Source organism: Eubalaena glacialis, chromosome X, assembly GCF_028564815.1.
Source record: "Eubalaena glacialis isolate mEubGla1 chromosome X, mEubGla1.1.hap2.+ XY, whole genome shotgun sequence".
Taxonomy (NCBI): domain Eukaryota; kingdom Metazoa; phylum Chordata; class Mammalia; order Artiodactyla; family Balaenidae; genus Eubalaena; species Eubalaena glacialis.
The window spans coordinates 17,077,160-17,104,174 of record NC_083736.1 but is presented as its reverse complement, the minus strand read 5'-3'; the positions used below and the strand labels follow the sequence as shown (position 1 = coordinate 17,104,174).

General features: G+C 48.9%; 1 protein-coding gene across 3 annotated transcripts in view; it reads left to right on the top strand.

Annotated features, from left to right (window-relative positions):
* Positions 1 to 1,683: 1,683 nt before the first annotated feature.
* Positions 1,684 to 27,015, top strand: part of SH3KBP1 (SH3 domain containing kinase binding protein 1) — a 336,773-nt gene continuing 311,441 nt past the window's right edge. For 2 of the 3 annotated variants that reach the window (XM_061179414.1, XM_061179413.1), the window contains exon 1: positions 1,684 to 2,048. In XM_061179414.1, coding sequence (XP_061035397.1) covers positions 2,045 to 2,048 — 4 coding nt within the window. In that variant the 5' untranslated portion in view covers positions 1,684 to 2,044. Of the gene's footprint in view, positions 2,049 to 13,138; positions 13,189 to 27,015 lie in introns of those variants that run through there. The other variant, XM_061179415.1, reaches the window with a different exon arrangement.

The following is a 27,015-nucleotide window of genomic DNA, read 5'->3' as shown; positions in this document are numbered from 1 at the left end:
TGGGCCTTAGCCAGGCTCTATGAGTTTCAGTGTTTGTCAGCTCTGAGATCATATATCACAAGGTCTCATCGCCCTGATATGCAAGGCATGTAATGAGTGAGGTGCCATGGTGCCTGGAGCAAGTCTAGCTGAGTATTCATCTGTGCCTTCAACGCTTCAGATTCTTAATTTCCATGTTCTTTAATCCCTTCCATAGGAGTCTGTCAGTGATGTCACTACCACCTTCTCAGGAGCTGTGTCGGATGGGTCTTCTGCCCCTTGATTAGTCTCTTGTTTAGATTGCTCTGACACACACACAAAATATTTAGAAAGATGATGCTACTGATCTCTTGTTGGTAAGACCCTGACTTTGAGGTTTTTTTTTTTTAAGCTAATGAAACAATTATAAGTACATCTTTCTGCAGAAATCCCAGGATGTAACCAATTTACAAGAGTTGCCCCAACATTATAGGTGAGGCATGGAGACAGCGTATATTGGGTAAGGGGTCAGCTTTTATTTGTCACTTGTGGATCCACTAACCTTTAGCCTCCTCCATTTTTCAGGGGCTAATAATTTAATTTCTTTAAAAAATTTAATTTCTTTATTGTCTTTATTTTCTCTCTTCCTGAATGTCTCCCATCTATTTCACTATCTCTTCCTACCACCAGATGGTGGAAAGGGAAAAGGAAATAACGAGACGGTAAATGAATGTGGTGGCTGTCAGAGTATGGTGAAAGGTGTGGTAGTGAATGGACCCCAAAAGGAGCTTGTGAGTTACCTGTGAATTACCACAAATTCCGTTTTCATTTTAGTGCCCACTCAAGGGTAGCCGGCCCAGGTCTGGGGGTCAATATGGCACAATGATTCCTGTTGGGGAGGAACTGCCTCAGTGGATTCCTGGGAACATGAGAGCCTGGGAACATTGCTGAGCAATGAAACCCACCTGACCCAGGCATTGGCGTGCGGGGTTAGGGGTCCCTATGAGGGTCGGTGTGGGGCGATGCAGCCCACTGGCTTCGCTTCTCTTTCTGCAACTCCATCCCACCACCTCCTACAAGCCGAACTCGCACCTGGCCTGCCGTTCCCACGCTGCACTGAAGGGAAATAGCGTTTCTCTCCCTCCATGGGATGAACCCCTTCTCCTTCCCAACAGCCCCCTCTGTGAAGCCTTCTTCTGGGTTGCCTCGACACCCCGGGGTTACCTGTTATCACACTCAGCAGGTGTTCGACCCCTCACCTTCCCATGGTCTCCCCTCCCCCAGCCTGTCCTCCACCTCACGTCGCACCCTCGGGGTCGGCTCCGTCCATCTCCTTTCCCACGTGCCACTACACTCGGACGCGCGCTCCCCCCCGACCCTCCCTCCCCTCCTCTGGTCTCGAGGAGTCTCGCGGCATTTCCCGGGGCGTTAGGCGAGCCGCCGGGGGAGGGGGGCGGCCTCGCGGAGCTGGGTCCCTCCCCACTAGGCGGCAAGGGGGGCGCCGGAGCGCAGCAGTCACAGGGACGCCCCGGGCGCCAGCCCCGCCCTCGAAGGCCCCGCCCTCGAAGGCCCCGCCCCTCAGGCCCCGCCCCTCAGGCCCCGCCCCCGCCCCGGCGGCCGCGCGTCCCCGGCAGGCGGAGCCGCAGGAGCACCGCGGCGGCGGCGGCGGCGGCGGCGGCGGCGGCGGCGACGACGGCGGCGACGAGGAGGAGGAGGAGGGGAGAGCGGGCGGCGCGGCCGCGGCTGCCGGGCGCTGGGCTGGGCGGCGCTTTTTTTTTTTTCGCAATTTCCACTAGCGGGGAGCAGGAAACCCGGCGCAGCCGGGCGCAGCGGGCCGCGATGCAGCAGCAGCAGGAGTCGCCCCGGGCCAGCAGCGGCAGCAGCAGCAGAGGCAGCAGCGGGCGGCGCTGAGCCGCCGCGGCCGCCGCTACTGAGGAAGAAGCCGGCCCAGACGCCGCCGCGTCCCTATCCCCGCGCGCACATCCCGGCTCCCCGATTCCCGCGCCCGGGTCCCGGCGCCCCGACCCCCGCGTCCGCCTCCGCTAACTTTCACGCTGCCTCGGCGGCCCGGCCCGGCTCGACGCCAATGGGTGAGTGGGGGGCGCCCGGGTGCCCACCTCAGCCTGGGGGCGGCGCGCCTGTCCCGGGACCGCGGAGCCGAGGAGGGCGCCCCGGGAGCAGGGTCCCAGCGGGTGACACCGCGGTGGGCACCCTGCCTGCGTCGCGCACCCCCCATTCACTCCCACTCGCGCCCGCGTCCCTGCCGAGCCCGCGCGGCGCCGACGGGAACCCCGCGGGGGCCTGGGCGGAGGATCGCGGGGGCCGGCCCGGGGCGGCTGGGGCTGAGGGATGCGGGGGGTGTGGTTGGCTTTTCGGGTGGGCGGGGAGAGTTTTGGCCATTTTTTCGCCCCCGGCGCGCCTTTCTCTGCGTTGGGGACGCAGGTACCGGGAGCTGGTGGGCTCCGGCCCTGCGCAGGGCTTGCTGTGCCCGCCTGGCCTCGCCGCAGGGGAAGCCGGAATCGCGGGGTTTCGGGGCGGCTGGGCGCCGGGTGCCTTTGCGGGGGGATGACGTGGTGGGGGGGCGGGAAACGCCCCAGTACCCGGCCTGGCGTGCGGTCCTCGGGTCCGGAGCGCCTGACCCGCCTCCCTTAGCATCCCTCTTCCTCCCGGCCCTGACCCCCTCTCTGCCAGCCTGCATTCCTCCAGCCTGGCGAGCTCGCCGCTCGGTGATGCTCAAAGGCCACTTCCCACATCCTCTAAGTCTGCAGGCTTGGGGAACTGGAAACGGTGATTTAGTCCTTGATTTATTGGTCGAAGATCAGTTCCAAGTAGGCAACTAACTGTTAGGCCCCCTGGGTCCCATCTGGTATAGACCCAGGAGTATTGGAGCCACGTTGCCCAGAGGACCTGGCACTTTATTGGGCAATGGACTTGAGATTGCCAGGGCTAATGTTTGGCTCACCCAGGTAATATTCTTGCTGGCAGCCAGTCTGTTTTCATGCCTCTGGCAGATTACTTTAGGGTGTTTCTAGGCCAAGCATAGGAAGACTGTAGATTATAATAAATCATAATGAAGTGAGACCTTTCTGTGTTCAGGTCATAGGATTTAGGTAGGCGAGTCAGACAGTGATCAGCCAGCAGTCTTGGGAGGCTCGTGAAGACAGATGCACTGGAAGGGGGGAGGTTTAACCCTGTCAGCTGTTGACAGGCAAAGTTCAAATCCCATTTGTGGTCATTTGCCATAAATGGTTTTCCTTTTCCAAAGTGGTGACGATCTGACGGCCTCTCAACTTCAATGTCACTTTTTTCTCAGTGCCCTTTTCTGATCCCTGCACCACTCCCAGTCTAAATCAGTTCCTTTCTGTTACCCTTTCTCCTTAAAAAAAATTGGCAGTATTACATATTTATTTGAGTTTAACATTTCTGTCTCCTACTGTAAGCTCCATGACCATGGGGACATTGCTGTGTTGCACTGTTTTGCTCAGCACTGTTTTCTTTGGTACATGGCACAGAGCAGACCCTAAATAAATATTTATTGAATCAATGAATGAATGAGTGAATGAATGAGGAGGTAGGAAACCCTCCTACTCTGTGGAAGGCAAAACACTTAGCTTGGCACTCTTGTTTTGCTTTGGCACCTAATAAGATGATTTAGTTCATTAACAAAGTATATACTTTAAACATCACCCATTACTTTCACAACAGATTGGTTTCTCCTGAGGTAACCAAAAATGCTGTTTTGATCACCTTTCATTTTGGGTGGGTCACCTAAAGGGTTGCACAAAAAAAAAAGATGTTAGATCCAAATGTCTTCTCCCGTGGTTGGACTCTGTTTTCTGTATCTCGGTGGGGAGAGGACGGAGTTCTGTTTAAGAAGAAACAGACCTGTTTATCATTCAAGTCTGAACTGTATTCATTATCAAGAACCTCTTAGGAAAATTAGAAAGTGCTTCTGCAGTTTATAGTCCTTTCAGGCTTAATCTTTTTTACTGTAACCATTACAAAAGGGGGGGGCGCCAAAAGTGATTTTCATTTATTTCAGGTGTTAATACTTTGAGGCGCTAAGAGTAAAATGGATGCTGTCATTTAGTTCATTAAAATGTTTAGAGTGGGATTTGAGATGCTGGTAGTAGTTTGGGGGCTAAAGATCACGTGCTGTTTTCTTAAGCATCTTCAGCAGTGTATTTGTGATGAAGTACAGGTATTTAACAATTTATTCTGTATGTCTTCCAGTGGAGACACCTAACAGTGCTGTTTCTGAAGCAGGTGTGTGTGTACACACAGGCACACCCCCCTTCCCCAGTCTCCCGTATCTCTTTGGTTTTCAGAAGATTTGTCCAGTTTATCAATTTGATATACTTCCATTCTTACCGGGTCTGATAAGGATTTTTCCCTTGATGGATAACACAGTAAAGCTGTATTACATAGTCTTTGATCTGAAAAACAACTGCAAAGCATCAAATCCCTAACACTGAAATGAAGCCAGTTAGCTGTGAAATGGCCTCTTACAAAAGTCCAGTCAGAATGTGCCATCTGAGTTTGCGGGGAGATGCCTTCAGTGCCAGATGCAGGGAAAGGGTCTTGTAATTACAACTGCACAAATATTATTACCACTGAAATTTGTGAGTCGTGGAGGATCTGCAAGCCCAGCGAAGGATTTCCATTTAAAGAATTCCAGAGTAACAACAAAGTTTGGACTGTCGTTAGCACTGTATCGTATTGGTGGTGCTAGACTGCTTTATGCTAAATCAGCTAAAGCTAAAATGAGTATAACATGTTTGCCTCCACAAACAGGCTCCAGTTAGAAATGGAAGAAAAGACTCCACCTTTATCAATCATGACCTTTACTTTACCCCCTTCCATCCATCATGGCTGGGGCAAAGCCTTGCTACCCTCCTGGTTGCACAGACCTTGCTTGTTTCTTCTCGGACGGCTTCAGTTCTTTTTGTGTTACTGACATTCTCTGATTAACCTTCGTATTTGTAATTGTTGTTGTTGTTTTTTTTAAATATATTTATTTATTTATTTTTGGCTGAGTTGGGTCTTCGTTGCTGCGAGCGGGCTTTCTCTAGTTGCGGCGAGTGGGGGCTACTCTTCGTTGCAGTGTGCGGGCTTCTCATTGTGGTGGCTTCTCTTGTTGCAGAGCATGGGCTCTAGGCGCGTGGGCTTCAGTAGTTGTGGCACACGGGCTCAGTAGTTGTGGCTTGCGGGCTCTAGAGCGCAGGCTCAGTAGTTGTGGTGCACGGGCTTAGTTGCTCCGTGGCATGTGGGATCTTCCCGGACCAGGGCTCGAACCCGTGTCCCCTGCATTGGCAGGCGGATTCTTAACCACTGCACCACCAGGGAAGTCCCTGTAATTGTTTTAAAGTCGGTTGCACACAGTGGTCAGTATTCATCCATTTATCCATCTATCCGTCCGATATTTATTGACCTCCTGCTTTGTGCCCAGTGTTGTGCTAGCGGCAGGCGCACAGCACACACAGACCTGCTGGCTTGGGCTTCTCAGTCTAGTGGGAGAGGTAGGCTTGAGTGCAATACTTACAACGATGTGTAATTATAAGCCCAGCTAGGTCTCCTGAAAGGACATTAGAGAGGGGGGATCTGACTTAGGCTGCAGAGGGGTAAGGACAGTGTCTTTGAGGAGACTGTGTTTGAGTTGAAATGTGCAAGTTGGCTAGGAGCTATCACTGCCCTCCATCTGCCCGCCCCCCTCAGGAGCACCTGCAGTGGAACAGCCGTGTACCATGGGGACCCGCGGGGCATCACAGCGAGAGGGGGTCAGGAAGGACCACACGTAGCAGTGGGGCCTGTGTCTGGTGCTTTGGGGAGCGTTCAAGGAAGCCGGGCGTCGCTCTGGATTGGATGCTGTCAGGAAGCAGGGGTGAGTCCTGATCAGGCGTCTTAGTCATCTTACCCGAGAAGCGGGGAACACCAGACAAAGGCTGGGATTGGTGAAGAAGCAGCAGTCTCTTCTAGGAGCCAGGACCCAGGGACGTTGGGTGGGTGACTTTGGTGGTTTGGACAAGTTCCTGCTTTGTCCGTGTTCTGACATGATTACGGAGTGGTCTTGTTAAGTACGTGATGAGTGGGGGCAGCGAGTAGGAGGTGGTGGCGTGGGGAGAGTGGCTGTCTAGGTATATTCGGGGGTGACTTCCTTAACATCAGCCAGCTCCAGTCTGGGGACTGCTGTTCAGCATTCAGAGAACGGACAACTCACACGCTCTACCCGGGATAGATCCAGAGGAACAGAACAAGCTGCTGAGAACCAAGAAGCAGCACGGCCCTTAATGGGAAAGATGCAGGGCAGCAAAGTACTGGAATCCTTTCAGTGTGAGAGAAGGAGGGTCTCTAATGCTGTGGTTCTCAGAATGTGGTCCCCTGGTCAGCTGCTTCAGCCTCCCCAGATCCTGTTAGAGATACCAGTTCTCTGGCCCCAGTTCTACCCACTGAGTGGGGAACTCTGAGGGTGGAGCCCAGAAATCTGTGTATTCATGAGCCCTCCAGAGGGTTCTGATGCATGGTCAAGGTCAAGTGTAGAACCTCATTGCCTTGCAGATGAGAAAGCTGAGGTCCAGAGGGCGCGGGTACATGGGCACTCTGGTCATAAAATAAGATGCCGTTATAAGTGACATAAGACCTCAGAGAAGGAGAAAAATGTGCTCCTAGTTCAGAACAAACCTCTCCTGGAGTTATTAGAACAGTTCAGTGTTGATTCATCCACGAATCCAGTCCAAGCCAGACCACCTCCAGCACCTGGGCATTAGTGACACTAGCTGGCCCATCTCGGTGTTAGTCACTTGGAGTATCACACAGGTCTTTCCCATCATCCCTTTTTTCCCCTCCATCATCTTTACAAGGGGCATTAAAAATATATTATTAGCATTATGAGGGTTTTTGATATTTGTTTGTGATTTTCTATACCTGGTTGCCTGTATTAGCTTCCAATTGCTGCTGTAACAAATTACCACAAACTTGGTGCCTAAAACACCACAGGTTTATTATCTTGAAGTTCTGGAGTTCAGAGTCCAACAAGGTTTCATCAGGCTAAGATCTAGATGTTGGCAGGACTGCCTTCCTTCTGGAGGCCTAGGGGAGAACCCCTTTTCTGTTTTTTTCCAGTTTCTAGAGTCTGCCCACATTGCTTGGCTCATGGCTCCCTTCCACCTCCCAAGCCAGCAATGGGCCAGTCAAGTCTCTCTCAGTGTATCAGTCTGATACTGATTCTTCTGCCTCTCTCTTCCACGTTTAAGGAGGGCATGAGCTGCATTTGTTTGGTCATTGTGTCCCTGTGCCTGGCTCATGGTAAGCCTAAAATTAAGACTGGTTGAGTTCATTATTATTCTTGACCTTCTAGCTAACTTCCCCCAGGTGTGTCCTAGACATCTCAAACGGAGCCTGCTGCAAACTGAGCTCAGCATTTCTCCTCCATAACACCCATCCTGACTCATTTATTCCCCATGTCCTTGCGGGTATTACCACCTTTCCTGTCATTTCCATCGGTATTCTGCTCATTGCCTTGCCTCTTCTTCCTTCCCCCTCCCCCTATCTCAGCCCCTTCCAAAGGACAGTCAAGTCCCAAATGTTTCTGGAATTGACCCCATGCCTTTACTATTCTGCAGGTACTTTCCATCCTGAATGCCTTAGCAAAGGTTTCATGAAGCTGAGCAGTCACCCTTGCCTTTTTCTGTTCCATGCTTGTTCAGGCCTCTGAGCCTCTCCCATGTCATTCTCTTGATGGGGAATGGATTTCACTCTCTTCTCTGCCTTATAGTGTCCATGTATTAGTTTCCTCTTCCTGCTTCAATAAATGACTACAAACCCAGTGGCTTAAAACAACATAAATTTATAATCTTACACTTCTGGGAGTCAGAGAATCTAAAATGCGTTTTACTGGGATGATATCAAAGTGTTGGCAGGGATGTGTTTCCTTCTGGAGGCTCCAGGGGAGAAATCATTTCCTTGCCTTTTCCAGCTTCTAAAGGCAGCCTGCATTCCTTGGCTTGTGGCCTCATCACTCTAACCTCTGCTTCTGTCCTCACATGTCCTTCTCTCTTACTCTGACCGTCCTGCCTTCGTTTTATAAGGACAGTTGTATTATACTGGGCCCACCCGGATAATCCAGGACACCCTCCCCATCTGAAGACCCTTAATCACATCTGCAAAGTCCCTTTTGCCGTGGAAGGTAGCGTATTCACAGGTTCTGGGGACTAGTATGTGGACATTTTGCGGGGGAGTATTATTCAGCCTACCACACCCCTTATTCATCTTTTGAGGCCTGCTCCAAAGGTTTCTGTACAACACTTCGTCTTGTGTTAAGTCTGTTCATCTCTGACTGGGTGTCCCCAACTACACTGCCCTGGCTCCTTGCCTGGCATACGGTAAGTGCCATATGTTAATGAATGAATGAATAAATGAATAACCCTTTCACCCAAGTACAGTTGCTATTTGAAATTCTCTGAGGCTGTTGGCTGCCAGGAGTGTGTGTGCACTTCTGTAAAATCCCCCAGGCAGAGCGTGATGACAAGGTCTGTTTGCTGACAGTTCACGGTGGCCTGCACTGCAGTGGGTGAGAAGGGTAATGCCACATGTGTCACATGGCTTCAACAAAGAGCTGCAAGTTTAAGATAACAAATTCTCTCTGGCAGTGATTCTCAACCAGGGGCAATTCTGCTCCCCCCCCTCCCAGGGGGACATTTGGCAGTGTCTGGAGGTGGCAGCTGGTGGGGAAAGGGCAGCCTACTGGCATCTGGTGGGCAGAGGCCAGGGACGCTGCTCCACATCCTGCAAGGCACAGGTAGCCCCACCACGGTTATCCAGCCCCAAGTGCTGGGGAAGCCTGCTTTGGGCGTTACACAGATGGTCAAAGCATCGTTTCCTTCCTTCATCCTCAGCTGCTCTGGAACATAAGGTTTTCCCCTGTGGCCACAGCCTTTGTTTTATGAATGAACCAAGAAGTCGCTGGAGAGCAGGACTCTTTGGTACTTCTTCACCATCACCGTTTTGTCCTTTGAGTAGAAAGTGTCTTAATACAGCTCTTGACCCCCTTCTGTCCATACCTGGGTCGTGAAGTTGTTGAACTTGCTTCTTCCATGTGTGGCTCCCCTGATGTTTTGCCTTCCTAGTGGGATGTGCTTATATGCTGGGTGACAGATGATGCGTCCTTTTGCCACCCACGCATGGGTCCCTGGAACCGAAATGCTGGTAGGGCCCTTGGCAGTCATGGCCCACACCATCAGATGATGGAACTGAGACTCAGAGAGGCAAAGTGACACGAACCCCCAGCTGCAGAACCCAGCTCCCTTTCAATATGAGAGAACCAGCCACCTGTATAGGCGCTCAATAAATATCAGGCTCCTGCTTCCCCCCAGTGGGGCGCTTTCTACAGCCTGTTTCCCTGGTAAGTTTTTTTAAACAGCTTTATTGAGATATTACTCAGATATCATACAGTTCACCCATCTAAAGTGTGCAATTCAATGTTTTTTTGTATATCACATTCATTTTTATTTTTAAAAATTTATCTATTTATTTATATTTGGCTGCGTTGGGTCTTCGTTGCTGCGCGCGGGCTTTCTCTAGTTGTGGCGAGCGGGGGCTACTCTTCGTTGCGGTGTGTGGGCTGCTCATTGCGGTGGCTTCTCTTGTTGCAGAGCACGGGCTCTAGGCGGGCTTCAGTAGTTGCAGCATGTGGGCTCAGTAGTTGTGGCTTGCGGGCTCTAGAGCGCAGGCTAAGTAGTTGTGGTGCACGGGCTTAGTTGCTCTGCTGCATGTGGGATCTTCCCCACATTCATTTTTAAAATTATGGTAAAACATACATAACAGAATTTGCCATTCTAACCATTTTTAAGTGCACAGCTTAGTGGCATGACATGACGTACATGTCACAGTGTTGTGCAACCAGCGCCACCATCTATTTCGAAAACTTTTTCATCACCCCTCCCTGTGAGTTTCTAACTGGAAGGTTAGGATCCGTGTCCCCTGGAGGGATTCCTGGACCACTCAGCCATTTTGGGGAACACATGGTAGAAGCCCAAGGATCCCAGTTAAGATTCCAAAGGAATACAGGAAAAGAGAAAGTATGGTTTTGTTGTTTTTTAATGGTTTTTGCTGATGTTTCCTTTGCGGGGGTACTTCATTTTTGCTCTGTCCCTCCACGCAGCTCCCTTGGTTCCATCCCTTTCATCCTGTGGGGGAATTCTGATTTTCTTTCTACATCCTGAAGCACTTGTGAGTTAGTTGCTTGGGCAACTTCCTTGGCAGTTACTGGGCTCCATTAAGAATATTTCAAATGTGGGAGAAAAGACTGCGGTGCCAAACTGGTCTCTGGAATCCACACGTGGACGTGGAGACTTGATGGAGTGCCACGTTTCTTTGCTTCTGTTCCTTCAGCTGGCAAAGGTACACCGGCAACTGGTTGATGATGAGCGCTTGGTTTTCAACTTGATTGTTCTTTTATGGGTAAATATCTTACAGGCAGTCCTGTACATTAGGGGACACTTAAACAAAGCCAAATGGAGCTCGTGGACCTTACCTCACTGGTAAACTATGCTTACAGTTAGGCTCAGGAGGAAAAAACACTGATAACAACAACAACAACAAAATCCTGGGATATTTGTCCTTCCTGAATGGTATTCAGTTGGCAAGAAAAGCCCAGTAAAGGCCTCAGCTTATTTCCTTCCAGTGGCCCGGGAAGTGGTGGGGCCACTGCAGGAGTCTGGTCTGTCCCCAGGCGCAGGGGACAGAGCAGCAAGATGAAGTGCTATCCAATTCATGCTGCTGGTTCTTCCTCAGTGTCTTGGATTAAATACTATAAATATTTTAGTGCTGATTAATTACTCATTTTGCATAACAAATCTAAGTCCTTAAGCACCCAAGTGCAGCACGTATAAACAGTTGAAAATACCAGCTCTTTAAACTTCAGCTTCCTACCAGTCAGTGTTCAGACATCAGCCCTTGTGTTTTTGCTGGATTTTTCTGGACTCTTCTAGACTTGGAAGACTTGGGGCCCAGTTCTAGGTCTGGTCCTCTGGGGCTGCACCAGTTTTATCCATCGCACACCCACTCCCTGTGTGAAAAGTCTTTAATTAGTTTAGTGTCCTCTCTAATTATTCCAGCTAGTTCTCAATTTTGTGCCTGGGGCTAGAAGGAGGTGCTTGAACCTTGTTTTGGATGAGAGCTGGGAAAGTCTGCCCTGGCTTCGCTTTCCCCGCCCCACAGCCGGCTTCTCCGTGGATCCGCATCTTCTGTGCCAGACCCTTCTGGATGCTACCTTTGGCTACCTTCTGCTTGAGTAGTTTCCGTGCTCACTTGCGAAATTCACTGGTCATGAATAACTTTGTAAACGGGCTTTGCCTTTCTCCTATTTTGATCATTAAAAACACAAAAAATTAAAAAAAAAACCTCTTGACAACTTGAACAAAATGGGACAGTTTTCACCATTTAACCAGTGATTTCTCAGTGGCCCTTTGTTCTCAATAAAATATTAGATGGAGCACAGAGGTGCCAACCCAAATACGTCTGTCAATTAGCTCATCAGTGGTACCTAAGGCAGGTTGGACAACGTGTTTGTTAATTGACAGTGACTTTTTTTTTTTTTTTGGCTTAATTGCTACCTTTGTCGGGAAAGAAATGAAATGAAAGTAATTAGCTTTGGGTGGGGGGTCGAGAGGGGAGAAGGCAGGTAGGTGTGTCACCAATTGAAGAAACAATTTGAAAGGGGCTGCAGTTTGCCCTGTTTCATGTTTGTTGGGCAGAGACACTGCAGCTGCTTGCCGGAGAAGTGTTTAAATTGTTTTTTAGAGTTAGTTTTTAGAATAGGTTATACATCCACATGACTCAACATTCACAAGGTGAACAGTGATTACTAAAAAGTCTCCTTCCCATCCCAGTCCTCCGGCTATCCAGTGACCCTCCCCATATACTGTTGATATTTCTCGTGAATTCTTCCAGGGAGACGTGGTGCCTATACCAGCAGATAGGTATTTCTGTTATCCTCCCCACCCCCCCACTTCTTGATTAATTGACGATGGGAGGACTTTCTAGCTGGTGATCTTTTCCCCTGTGGATGTGCATCGGAACCCTGTGCCTGGGTTCTCCCCATCCGACTTTGATGGGGAGACAGGTGGATTGTGGAAGCGTTCTCCAGGAAATTCTGCTGTGCACTCCTGATATCAACTGAGCTGGGTTCTGAACTGGTAGAAACTTGATCCTGGATCTTACACGATCTCTACCTCACTTCTGAACTGAGTTAGGAGGTGTCTTCCCACTTTGATGTCGTGTGTGTAGTAAGGACTTTCTTCAAGTGAGGAAGCCAAGCAGAGCCTGCTAACCTGAAAAAAGGGGTTTATTCTGGGACCACAGGGGCCTCTCGTGCAGCCCAAAGGCCCCAAGGAGTCCCAGAACCAGGGATGGGCCAGCTGCCCGGTGGGCCCTTCTGCCGTCTCTCCTCCCTGCCCCTGTCCCCTTTCTTTGTGCAGTCATTCACGGGGCACGTGCCACAGTTCCAATCTCGTGTTCAGAGTGACTTGATTCGATCCCAGTTCCAGATTCCCATTAGGGTGACTCCGAGCCCCATGGAGGGTGTCGCCCCCTGGAGACACACAAGTGGCTGCTGTTCTCCCACATCTGTGAGGCGAGGGACTGCCCGCTTCCAGTCCTGTGTCAGTGTTTAAGGAGGGCCTCTTCGGTGCCAGGTGAATGCTAGGTGCTGGGACAGTCCTGACCGGAACGCAGCCCTGTCTCTCGGGGATGGGGATGTCTGGGGGCCACTCCTGGGGCAGGTACTATACATGCGGACGCTTGAAAGCCATAAGCCAACATACCTGAAGGTGCCCTGTGCCCATTTTTCCTGGCTTTCTCTTGACAAAGGGGCGATCGGTGTGAGGTGGTGCTAGAGCCTTCAAGGATGATCCGGCCACCTTTGGAGTCCCCCTCACAGGGCTCCCTGGAGGGGTGGCTCCTGGCCTTGCCGGGCACGATATGCTTCTGAGTGAGAAACGGCTGTTTTTACCCTTTGAGACCCTGAGTTGTGTGACTGAACTTGGTTTCTCCTTTTGAGTTGGCAACACTTAAAAAAGTGTGGATGTGACTTTGGGGGCACTTGGAGGGGTCGATGAATTTGTGACAGGGGGCAGGGTGCATTTGTGACATTGTCTGGCTCTTTTAGGGAACCTATGGGTTTTTAAATGGAGGAAAAGATGAAGACATTGTGAAAAACAGCCACCGCCTGGCCTGGTGAGTTAACCGCTGGAGCCGGGTGATGTCGGTGAAGGGGGCAGGGGACTGTGGCTGCTGTGTCCGCTGTCCGCTCTCTCCACCCTCCCGCCTTCTCTCTTCTCTTTTTCTCCTCTCTCCCCCTCACCCTCTCTCTGCGCCCTCCCCCACCCCTCCCCACACCGTCTCTGTACCCCCACTTTCCATCTCTCCCCAACTTTCTCTTCCCTCCAACCTTCTCTCTCCCCTCACTGTCCCCCCACCCATGCCTGACCCTCCCTCCTGCTCTTTCTCTCTCCACTTCCCTTCGGCCCCCCTTTTTTGCCCCTCCCCCCTTTCCTTCATTCTCTCTTTCTCATACCCTCCCCCACCTCCTCCCCACCCCTCCTCTCCCATCTCCGTGTCTGTCCCCCTTCTCCTCCAGGTCCCTCTGTCCACACCTTCTCCCCTCCTCACCCCCCTGCTTGCTCCTCCCCCTTCCTACTAAGTCCCTCCTCTTCCTCCTCTTTCTCCTCCCTCTCTTCCCACCCCTCCACCTCCCCATCCCCCTCTGTCCCCGAACTCCCCCTCTCTCCCCCCTCTTTCTTTCCCTCAAACCCTCTCTCTTCTCTCCTCTCCCCCATCTCTCCCTCCCCCAGCTCTCTCCCTTGAACACCCCCCTTCCCTCTCTGTGGTCTCTTGCCCCCCTCTGCCAACACTCTCTCCCTCAAGCCCCTTTCTCTCCTGAAATCCCCCGTGTCTCACAGCCCTCCCATTTCTCCCTCTAAGCCCTGCCCACATGGTACTGCCCCTGCCTCAGCATCTTCAGCTGATAGCACCACCTCCTTTGCGCTGGTGGAGCTGGGTGAAGCTCGTGTATTCAGTGCAGTCTAAGGTCAAGATGGCCACATGAGGATGTGCGGGAAGGGCTTCTGCCCCCCCCCCCCAATCAGGGACCGGGTGACCAGCTCCCCGCCATTGAGGGCGGTTGTCTTAAAGGATAACCTCTTCTACGATGGTGTAGAGGGCTCCATCCCTGACCGAGGGGAGGGGCAGATTCTAGGATGGGTGTGTCTTATTCTAGTTCCAATATTCTCTAACCCTGAAAAAAAAATTTTGTTATAAATATATAGTGACTCTATAGTAGAGTTTAGAAAATAGGAAGCAGGAAAATTTATTATTATTATTTTTTGCTGTATGCCTAGTTCTTCCCTTCCTGTTACCCTGTAGATTCAATAAAATCTTCTTTAAATAATGTCTTCTGGTCCCAGCCACACGAGAGAGTATTAAGGGGAGGTCATGGTGGTGGCCATGTTGATGCCTAAGAGCCCTAGAAAGTCAAAGGAGTCTGGAAGCAGGAGAATTTAAATCGAGCACTCATACAGTACCCCAATACAACCACTTTCATTTTATTTTGGTGTATGTCTTTTTAGACTTTTTACTATATACTTGAAGGTAATATAATATATGGACAATATTAATATATGTAGTATATATAATTGTACATCCTGGGTTTTTTTGTTTTTTGTTTTTTGTTTTTTACTTCATAGTCATCTCCAAAGCTAGTGTTTGTAGTAGCTGAATATGTGAGTTCCTGAATCTTAACTTATGTAACCATTTCCCTGCCATTTGAGTATTTAGGTTGCTTCCATAATCTTGATATTATAAGTAAGGATGGCATGGACACTATTTTCCTTTTTATCCTTTAAGGAAATCAGGTTGTACACAGGGTGACATTCCACATCCATTCTTTGTTTCCATAGCCTCCAAATGACTGGAATGGCCCATGCTGATGATTATGATGGTAAATCCATGAGAGTCATTACATGTGCATTGGCAGGGTACTTGCCATTCCTGTGTTTGCTTTCAGTTTTAGTTCAAGAAACTCTGCTCATATGGCTTATCATCCCTTCTATGCTGTGTGTGTGTGTGTGTGTGTGTGTGTGTGTGTGAGTGACAGAGACAGGGAGAGAGGGGAGAGAGGGAGACATCTCTGAAGGAGACTGCTGGTGGGGCTTTCCTATTCCACAACGCGTTCGTATTCATCACGCCATTTTGAGATGATTAATCCTGGTTCAGTGCTCAGGCATGAGAATGGGGAATACACAGTGAAAGGTAAAACCCTCAAGGACTTGGTTCCTTCTCTTCTCTTTCTTTCCCCCTTCCCTCCCTCCCTCCTTCCACTTCACACCCTGACTGGCATTTTAAAGGGATTTTGTTTCCCAGAACCACAGGGAGAATTGTGTCCCAAAGGCCCTGTGTCCTCAATGGGACTTCACGTTTGGCTGGGATATGGGTCCAACTCCCATGCTGACGAGGGAAAGGTCGTGGCTGTAATAACCGTCCTGTGATTTCCTAGCTTAGCTTTGTGTCATTGTCATGCACTCCCCTGAAAAAATTGGGCTTTTGGCTTCAAAGGGCATCAGATAAGGGTGGCTAGAACCCCAGGATCCAGGCTGGGAGAACCATCTCGAAGCCTGCCTTCTTGACGCATCAGTTTTGTTAATGCACAGCACTGTGTAAAGCATTCGTTCCTCAACCACCATGCGCATGTCAAATGCCTGCTCGTGTACCTGGCCAAAAAGGAGCTGAATATTTATGATGCCCTTTCAAGGCCAAGTGTCTCTGAAAGTTCTAAACTTTATAACAACACGTGTTAGGAAACCTTGGTAGCTAAAGGGTACCGTATCCTTTCTCCCTTTGTTTCAGTTTCAAATTATGAACATAACTGGCCTGCACTGGCAGGACAGACAAGACACTTGATTCAGTACTGCCATACATTGGAATTCAGTTAGATCCTACAAGTCTTTACTGAGTGCCTGTTAGGTGTGAGATCTGATAACCAGAGGGACTCGGAGATATCTGAAGTTCCCCTCAATGACACATTTTCGGTAACTTTCATTTCCCTAGTCGGGTGGGAGATTGTGATGGGATCATTTCACGAACCACACGATGAAATAAGCAGTTAAACCAAAGGGTGTTTGAACGAGTTTTGTTTCTCCCCAAAGAAGGAAAGATATCCATTTGAGGAACACACATCAAGTTAGAAGACAACTCTCTGAGATAACAGTTGTTAGTCAGTGTCTCTGCAACTCCCTCCTCACTGCAGGTCTAGAGAAACCAAAGAGAACAGGCTTTCTCAAATGAGTAAGGCTGAAGTTCCCTTCACCAGGGAAGTACTTACCAAGAAGCCCTCTTTTGCCTTGAACTTTAAAAAATGTTTATTAGCTTTTATTTATTTATTAATTGCAGTAAAATATACATAACAGAAAATTTACCACTGAACTCTTTTTTTTTTTTTATTGTGGTAACATATATGGAACATAAAATTTACCATCTTAACCATTTTTAAGTGGACAGTTCAGTGGCATAAAGTACATTCACATTGTTGTACAGCCATCACCACTGTCCATCCACAGAACTCTTTCCACCTGGCAAAGCAGAGACTCTGTATCCCTTAAACAGCAACTCCCCGTTTGCCTCTCCCCCCAGCCCTTGGCAACCAGCATTCTCCTTTCTGTCTCTATGAGCTTGACTACTCCAGGGACCTCATTTAAGTGGACTCATACAGTGTTTGTGCTTTTGTGTCTGGCTTATTTCACCTAGCGTGGTGTCTTCAAGGTTCATTCATGTTGTAGCGTGTGTCAGAATTTCATTCTTTTTTAATTACCTTAAACTTTTCAATAATGATGCTTCTTGAAAAATAGGTACTTAACTAGATACAGACTCCTTTTGCTTTTAGCTCATTTGGAAGTATAAACCTGTAACAGATTCACAAATTAAGGATAAATTAACCCAATAAAACTCAAATCAACACTAATAAGAGACACAATGACATGTTTCAGTGATGCCATTGTTGCTGACGAGGCGGCAAGGAACACATGCTGTGGTGCAGTCTTTTGAGTTCACTTGGTTCTCTCGTCTCTTCTCTATTCGAACCAATGTGAGAATCCTTCCTTCACACAGTGCTCTCTGAGACCTTTTCACGGGGGTGCTGTGCATTAGAACCGGTTTTGAAAGCTGATCGGATGTTTGATGCACACAGACCACATGTCGTGTGGACAGCGTGAAGCATCAGTATAAAATACGTACTCATGCACCCATCCCTCAACATGTGCTCTGGCTCCGTCCTCTCCTCCTGCCTTCTCTAGAGGAGACAAGCATCAGGAGCCTTTTAAAAAATCATCTTTCCCTTCTTTTTAAGAAATAGTTTGATCATTTCCATATGTATCTCCTAAAAACATATTGTCTGGTTTTGCTTGGTTTTAGTTTTATATAACCGGCATCCAAACCGCACAGAGACTTGTGACTTGCTGTCTCTCGTTTTGTACTTCATTTCTTTTCCCTGTCTGATCTTCCATTGTTTGAATGTGCCATTGTGTCTTTTTCCTTTCTCCTGGTGATGGACTTTTGCATTGCTTCCCATTTTTGCTACTATGAATGGACGTCCTATCACCATGCTGGTCAATGTCTCCAGGTGCCCGTGTGAAATACGTTTTTGAAAGGTGTATGACAAGGAGTGATTTTGCTGGGTTGCAAGTTGCTGGATTTCCAGAGTGGTTGTACCAGCATGTTCCCAACCAAGGAGTGGACGAATAAACTAATGAATGAAGGAGAGAATGCTGTATTCATTGAAGGAGAGAGGATGTGAGCTTTAGAAGAGAATGCCTAATTGGTTTTCACAATGTGTGTTCCCAGAGTGTAAACTTTTCTGCTGCTCCCATTCTGCCCAACATTTGGTGTCCTCTGCCTCTGTCGTCATGTCTCCTTTTCTGGCTCTTCAGCCTCCCTCTTCCATCTTTTAAAGACCCTTGTGATTACACTGGGCTCACCCAGGTAATCCAGGATAATCTCCTCATCTCAAGAGCCTCAACTTAATCGCATCTGCATAGTCCCTTTTGCCAGGTTAGGTCACATACTCACAGGTTCTGGGAATTAAAATGTGGGCATATTGGGGGGGAGGCATTATTACGTCTACCATGGAGGGAGGGAAGCGTTCCATTTCTAAAAGGAGGAAGGCGATACTGGGAGATAATGATTAGTCTCTGCTGTATTATATGACTACGTTTTTGCCCATCTCACGCCTGTGGATAGATTTTAAAAGTATTAAATTGTCAGAGGTGGTGAACTTGCTGAAGATGGGACTTTGTTTTCTCATACTTTGTGGTTCTTGGGGTTCACATGTCTAAATAATCACAAAAGCAAACTATTTTTTAAAAAAATTAATTAATTTATTTATTTATTTACGGCTATGTTGGGTCTTCATTGCGGTGTGCGGGCTTCTCATTGCGGTGGCTTCTCTTGTTGTGGAGCACGGGCTCTAGGTGCGTGGGTTTCAGTAGTTGCGGCATGTGGGCTCAGTAGTTGTGGCTCATGGGCTCTAGAGCGCAGGCTCAGTAGTTGTGGCGCGCGGGCTTGGTTGCTCTGCGACATGTGGGATCTTCCCGGACCAGGGCTCAAACCCGTGTCCCGTGCATTGGCAGGCGGATTCTTAACCACTGTGCCACCAGGGAAGTCTGACGCAAACTGTTTTTGAGGCCTACAGCCTTTGTCACGAGTGAGTGTCCTCTTGTGCATCTTCCGTTGGCCGCATTCCTTTCCTGAAGGCCATTTCCAAGTGCTGTTCTGCTTGTAGTTTCCTCGGAGAAGCTAACAGAGCCACTAGCATCACTAGGATTAAATAAATGGTGAGTGTATTTATTGGCACAGAGTAGGGGCTCAAATGAGTTACAAATATATAACAACAAAAGGCCACACTGGCACACTGCCAGAACCCCCTCATGTATAAAGACCCCCTCATCATACATTTTATGCACACAGTAGGTGCACTGATCAAATACCTTCCTGGTACCTTTTGACCCTCCATCTTGTGTATACATCTGCTTTCTGTGTGTGTGTGTGTGTGTGTGTGTGTGTGTTTGTGTGTGTGAGAGAGATACAGAGAGAAGCAGACAGAGACAAAAACATACACACACATACACTCACAGATTTTTTTGGCATGTGCTATGAACTGAATGTTGAATGTTTTTGTTCCTATAAAATTCATATGTTGAAACCCTAAATCCCAAATGTGATGGTATTTGGAGGCAGGGCTTTTGGAAGGTTATTAGGTCATGGGGCTGGAACCCTCATAATGGGATTAGTGCCCTTGTAAGAAGAGACAGGAGAGAGCTTGCTTCCGCTCTCCCTCTCCCTCCCCTGCCCACCTCTCTCCCACCCTTCCTTCCCCCCACTCATCCCACCATATGAGGGAACCAGGAAGAGGGTTCTCACCAGAACCTGACATGCTGGCACCCTGATCTTGAAGCGTAACCCTCTAGAACTGTAAGGAATACATGTTTGTTTAAGTCACCTAGTCTATGGTATTCTTGTTCTAGCACCCCAAACTGACTAAGACAGCAAGGAGAGAAGGGGGAACCAGGAGAACTATGGTGGGATCTATTTGCCAGTCCCTGAATTTATCTCTCTGGTGGAAGACTGCAAATTTTTATATCACTGTTAAGAGATACACAGAAGTTTCGGAAAATAACCCAGTTTGAATCATCTGAAATGATTAAAGTCTTCTTCTGTCAGAATGTAGAAATAACATAAAAACAAATGAATACTTATCTCTCCAGTGAATTCAGAGCAACTTAAAATGGTGTGCTGGACTCAGTTGTGTGGACTGAGAGTGGGGGCTGAGAACACTGGGCTTATGAGTAAGAAGGTTGTGGGAAGGGTCTTTGCTGTGGGGGATGTCCTGGAAATTCAGTGTAGAAAATAATCTTAGGATCATTAGGGGCTGTGAGAGCCACACCAGCTGTCTCAAAGTGGCCCGAGGTGTTTTACAGATCTGGAACCACTCATGTTTGAGAATCAGATTGAGATTTCACATAACATTTTATTTATTTATTTATTTTTGGCTGCATTGGGTCTTCGGTGCTGCGCGCGGGCTTTCTCTAGTTGCGGCGAGCGGGGGCTACTCTTCGTTGTGGTGCGTGGGCTTCTCATTGCAGTGGCTTCTCGTTGCGGAGCACGGGCTCTAGGCTCGCGGGCTTCAGTAGTTGTGGTGCGTAGGCTTCCGTAGTTGTGGCTTGCAGGCTCTAGAGCGCAGGCTCAGTAGTTGTGGCGCATGGGCTTAGCTGCTCTGCGGCATGTGGGATCTTCCTGGACCAGGGCTCGATCCCGTGTCCCCTGCATTGGCAGGCAGATTCTTAACCACTGCGCCACCAGGGAAGTCCTCACGTAACATTTTAGATCCCTGGCTACTCTGAAATGCTGGGTCTTGTGGAAAGCTTGGGTTGCTATTCCTGCTTGGCTGCAGTGGTGGCAGCTCTGTTCACATGGCGAGCATGTGGGTTCAGTTTGCCATGTTCCCTACCATGCCCTTTTGCCTCCCAGACATGAGCCAGGACTGACAGCCAGTTGGTAGAGATAATCAGGCTCGTGCCGTTGTTTCCAGATCTCCTTACCCTCTTGGGTGCCCTCAGGAGACCATTGAGTGGGCCTTCAAACACCCCTAACCTCAAGAGTTTGAATTCTTTTGTGAAATTACAACCAGATTGTCTCTACTTGGTGGGGCTGAATCATTCTTACAGAGGGAGTTGCTGAAAATTTGCAGGTCACCAGGACTGTGTGAGCGTTTAGGTGGAACTGCTCTTTAATGATGGACCCCAGGTCACTCTCCTTTGAATGTCGCATCACACCCAGCAGTGTTGATATGTTGGTTTTCATCTGATACCCTTGGGCCCACCATCTGTGTGCCTGGCCCATGAGTAAGAAATACCAGTAGTTGCCAATATCCCAGGCTCTCCCCACTCACCTGAGATTTAATTTGAGCACGAAACACCACCAGTGTCTGCTGCAGTTTCTTTAGACCATTGTTGACATTGGCTGCTGACCCGTGTGTGTTGGCTCTTGGCTGAATGTGCCTTGGGAGCCGCTGTTTTAAAATAGATTGTCCTGTCAAGAGCACCCAGGTGGTGGACCTTCCATGGTAGAAAAAGATATTTAAAGGCACAGCATGACTGGAGGGTTCTGAATCAATCCATTTAGGGTGGGATATAGAGAAGTAAAACCAGGGCCAGTTTGGGGAGTGCTGTGGGAAAGCAAGTTCCCACGCTTGTTGAGGAGGTGGGGGGCAGGTCGGGGTGCAGGGGGGAGGGGCGGGGGGTGGAGCAGGGCCTTATCTGATTTCTGTGTTAGCTCAGCCCCCCCTCAGCTGGCAGCTTGTTTTAGGAATCTTCTTTGTTTTTTTTTTCTGCCATCGATTGCTTCCTTCTGATAACGGGGGCTGGGGGTGGGGTGTGTGTGCTAAGTCGATAATTTGCCAAATTTCTGTGCTCCGATATTGGTATGTAAGGTAGGGAAAACTTTCTGTGGTGATGACTTCGAAGTCTTCAAGTCTCATGGCCCCATGAGACTTAGTCTGCTGGCTCCAACAGCGCCATCCTGGGCGCCTTCCCATCACTTCCCTGCCCTCCTTGGGCTCTGCTAGGTCTTTGTCTGGTCCCTTCTGTCCATGTTGTCCCAGGCCCTGTCCTGGGAAATCTTGGCTCTCAGCCTGGAGCTGAAAAGTTCTTGCTTAGGAGGTGGAAGGGAAGAGCACGCTGGGCTGGAATAATTCATGCATGCTGCAGTCATAAGTTCACTTCCCAGAGTTTGTAGTTATGAATGGGAAGAAACCGCCAATTGGGGATGAGTAATTTATTTTTGAGGAGAGATCATGAGACATCTTATTTATCTTCGCTTTACTTGGTCTGCTGGAAAACACAAGGAAATCCGATTTGTTGTAGCCAGACATCATCCCCCTTCCCTTTCCTCCCTCCCTCCCCACCCCTAACTCGGATGTGAATGCTTCCGGGTGTGCAGGAGAAGGGTCACCGCTTGAGGAGAGGGCACAGTGCACGTGCTGGCTCAGGAAGCCCCACCAGGGACCACAAGGACCCCAGAAATCATGCTCCGTAGACTGTAGTTCCTTCGGCGCTAAGGTAAAGACCATGGCCGTCTCCTCCACGCTGGCACCCCTGCACCTGGCCTGGTGTCTCAGCCAGAATGAGCAGCAAAAGAAAAAATATTTGTTGAATGAGTATAAACAATGGATGATGTATGACTCTCAAGCCAGAGTCTCGTTTCCCCAAACTGGGCCAGAAATTGATCTTTAATGGTATCGCTTATTCACATCTCCTGCACACATTGCACGTCGGCAGGAGCCAGGGAGAGAGTCAACGCCTCTCAGAGTCTTCCCTGCCATTCGCCCGTCGTTTTGTAAGGTGTATTCACATGTTTGAAAGCATATCTCTTTTGAAAGACCTCAAGAAATGGATCAAAATGATCCGTGACGCGGTCTCCGTAGAATTTTGCCAGCACAGCAGCACTTGTGCCCAGACCCCTTCGACTGCACACACAGGAATCTTCCTGTGGCTCTTGATCAGCCATTAGCGACATTTGTGTTGCACTGAACTTGTCAAGAGAAGACCAGTGGTGGCTCCTGGTGGGGGCGCGCTCTGTCATTAGGGCAGCTGGCAGGCTGGCTTGCTTTACTGCTCCTCCAAGGTTCCTTGCCCTGGGTCCACCACAGAAGAAATCTTCTCCTTGATCTTTCTCAGTTGTGGTCCGCATTCAGGCTTGCCACACTTCCGCCCGGGGGCATGATGAAGCGTGTGCCTGTGCCCTGGGCTGTGCAGAGTAGAGCTGCGATAAGGGAGCCTGCGGGCTCGTTTCTGCAGGGCTCTCATCCTGCATTTTAGGGAAGTGTCGCCGGTCCCCTGTGCGCCCTGAGCCACGGGATGTTTTTCTTCGCTTTTCCTCTTGCTGGACTTTTTCGTTAGCCTGACCCCAGTCCCTGGTGTTTTGCTTCAGGATGCTTTTCTTCCTCTCTCTGGAGTAATTGCTTAGAAAATGCCCTCCTGTCAAAAACATAAAGTCTCCAATATCATAATTTGGTAGTGGAAACGCCTGTCATTTGGCTTAATAGTTTAACCGTGGTTAATGGGGACGAGATGGCAGCGTGGTGGCCAGTCCCTGTGGAAGCCAATGGGGTCGAGCATGTGAACGCTCATTGGGGGCCCAGCCCACTTTTGGCAGGCACTTTAATCTTTTAATGCTTTCAGGCTTTGGAGAATTATAGGAGCCATATGCTGCTGCCCAGGTAACTGAGACTTGCTAAACACAGAGCTTAAATGGCCTCACTGTTCTGGCACTGGAAAGCATGGCTTTTTATTTTTAGGCCAGCCTTTGTTAGCCCTAATTATTTTCAAGCCTGGGGAAGAAGAATCACTGAGCAAGACCGTAGTCAGTTGGATGCTGTTAGAGTTTGAACCTTCATTCCCAGCCAGTTGGAAAGAGGATCCAAATCTATGGAAAGATAGAGGCTGACCGCCATGTGGCTCCCCTTCTTTACCCCCATCCTCTATTTGGGAGAATTCCGCTTGCGTTTAGGGTACTTGCTGCAGAAAAAATAGGTCGAAAAGAGTGAAATCTGGCTCAGTTTATAGCACTGGTCAAACCAAAAACCGGAACAGATTGGAATGCACCAGTTTCGAGGCCATCGGAGAACCACAGTGAGACTCACACCCACACACTGTGGGGTTGGGGTGGTCTCAAATGGAAATTGTCATCACTATACTTAGTTGCGAATTGATGAATTCAAAGATAGGTAAGAATAGGCTTAACTTCCATTGCTCATTTCATAAGTAATCATCTCATTTTACTATCCCCATTCTTGCCCACCTTCAGTTACAGAAATAACTCTGAGTGGGTTTTCTTTTTAAAGATCTGTGTCAAGCAGATACCTCATAAAAATGGCACAGGCGAACTGTTCTATTTAGAATTGCCCTGTGACACAAAACCACGTGTGCTTGCCGTCCCCGGGCACTGGTTTCTTTGGAGGGAAGGCCTAAGAGAATGGCGGCCAATGGCAGCCAGTGGCATGGAGCCAGACCTTCAAGAGAGGCAACTAGAAGTGCTGTGGACTTTGCATAGACAGGTTTACTTAGGTAAGAATCACATATTCATTAGGCCTGAAACAAGCTACTATTATGACATTTGATAACCAGTTGTATTCATTTCCTATTGCTGCCATAATAAATTTCCACAAAATTACTGGCTTAAAACAACCCAAATTTATCGTCTTACTGTTCGGTAGGTCAGAAGTCTGATGTGGCTCTCAGTGGACTAAAATCAGTGTGTTTCCAGTTCTTTTCTGGGAACTCTAGGGAAAATTCCATTCCCTTGCCTTTTCCAGCATCTAGAGACTGCTCATCTTCCTTGGCTCATGGCCCCCTTCCTCCATCTTCAAAGCCTGCAACAGTGGGTCCTGTCCCTCTCACATTGCATCACTCTCACCCTTTCTTTGCCCCCAACTTAGATTTCTAAGGAGCCTCAGGATTACATTAGGTCTACCTGGTTAATCTGGGCTAATGACTCTATTTTAAGGTCAGCTGATTAGCAACCTTAATTCCATCAGCAACTTTAATGTCCCTTTGCCATGTATTCACAGGTTCTGGGGATAACGATGTGAGCATCTGGGGGAGGGTGGGCACTGCTCTGCCAACCACACTGGGGACATTGTTTTTCTTGATCTCCACGTCAGGTAGGGCCAAAGGGGCAGTCGTTTAGGTGGCAGTGTGCGTGGGAGACAGCTTCCATCTTTGCAGAGTTTGAGGAAGTTGAGAAGGAGGCTTCCCTCAGCCTGGCAGGCTGTGAAGTTTGTCAGATACCTTGTTTCTTTGTAGGCCCCTCCTGGAGTTTTGATGATCCCAGCTGGGTCTGTCACCGAGGGCTACCCTCCCAGGGCTGCTGGGGTCTGGGGTGGCGTTGAAGGAGAGCGGGAAGTCGGGATGGCTGGGAACAGCTGGGCTGAGCGGCAAGAGAGGAATGAGGAAGCAGGGGGACAGGGACAGGAAATGACAGATGAATTTGCCCCTTGGGAGGAAGAAAATAGAAGATGGGGTTGATTACATCTGGCCCCAAAGAAAACAAAAGCTTGGGCTTTTTTGTCGTGTGCTTTGTGATTGATTTCACTGTTGAGTCAACTTGGAGACCTGGGTCACGTTTTGGGCATCCAGTACACTCCAGCCCCGACAAGCCCGAGGGGTTCGGTGCGGACACTTGGTGGCCCAGGGGAGGCTTGTCACTGCCCAAACGGCGCTCTCTGGAGGGAGCAGCAGCCCAGCTCGAGACCCCCTCCCAGGAGGACTCCGCTTTGGAGAGTGTAGACCCGGCCTGGCGCATGCTCACAGAACGGCAAATGTGTTCTCAGGAATCCTAAGAAATGATCTGTTGTGAACTGACCTAAACTGGTTTGACGTTTGAAGAATTGTCAGATTATTTTGGGAAACAGTTGATGGGAGCCTTGTGCGTTCTTTCCCACAGTCCCACGACTGGGAGGTATGTGACAGGGAGAGCAAGTCTCAGACCAGTTTGGGCCACTCACGCATCCACTTGTTAGCAGGCAGGCACAGGGAGAGCCCTCCTTCTGTTCCTTAGGCTCGAGCTCTCTGGCCAAGCGAGAGACAGTCAAGGCAGATGTGATGGTGCTCCAGTGGGAGGATTCCGCCAGCCCCCTGGGAGGGGACAGGGCCCTCCTTTCATGGCCAACCATGTGCCCTGACGGAGTCCTGGCCCCCTCCCCGCTGAAGTGGGTGGACTGCTGGTCTTCTTAGATTCTTCTACGTGGTTCTTGCTAAGGTGGAGATGCCAGCACAATGTTTCACTCCATCCAGAGAACAGGGAGATAATTGCTCGGTTCCATTATGCTAATTGACCAGCTCCCATGCAGATGGACTCTGCTTAATCTTTCAAATGCTGCCCACCCATCCCCCCATCCTTGGAGTGTTCTTTTCTGATTTGGGTTCTTCACATAGGAACTGACCACCTTCAGGGTAAGGATTCATGACTGTACATTTGTATGTTACACTATCTATTTCTTTTAAAGGATGGATTGATTTAAAAAATTGTTTTTTACTTTTAATTTCCCTTTAGACTTAAGGAAAAGATACAAAAATAGTATAGAGAGTTTCCATAGATCCCTCACTCAGCTTCCCCTAATGTTAACATCTTACATGATCATAGTACTGGTATCAGAACCAGGAAATCAACATTGGTGTAATACTACTTACTAAGGATTTTATTTAATTTCACCGGTTTTCCACTAATGTCCTTTTTTGGTTCTAGGATCCTACTCAGGGTCCCATCTTGCACTGAGTTGTTATTTCTCCTTCGTGTCCTGTGATCTGTTGACAGTCCCTCAGTCTTCTCTTGTCTCTCTTGACCTTGACACTTTTGTTGAACGTCCCTCACATTGGATTTTCTCATGATTGGACTGAGGTCATGTATTTTTTTATGGTGGCAAAATATCTATAACATAATGGTTACCATTTCAGCCATACACTCCAGTGGCATCAAGTACATCCCTGATGTTGTGACACCATCACCATTCTCTATTTCTAGAACTTTTTCATCATCCCAAACACAAACTAATTAAGCAGTTATTCTCCATTACCCCTCCCCCCAGCCCCTGATAACCTCTTTTCTACTTTCTGTCTCTGTGATTTTGCCTGTTCTAGGTACCTCATATAAGTGGAATCATATAGTATTTGTCCATTTGTCATTGGCTTCTTTCACTTATGTGATGTGAGGACCCTAATGTCCTCAAGGGTCATCCATGTTGTAGCACGTGTCAGAACTTCATTCCTTTGTGTGGAGAGACTACATTTTGCTCATCCGTTCATCTGTTCATGGACACTTGCTTCCACCTTTGGGTGTTGTGGATATTGCTGCTATAAACATGGGTGTATAAGTAATTGGTTCACATTTTCAAAAGGAATGTGGAGAAACTGAGAAAGATACAGGCTGGAGCTGGCAGGAAAAGTTACTCTTCTGTTTCTC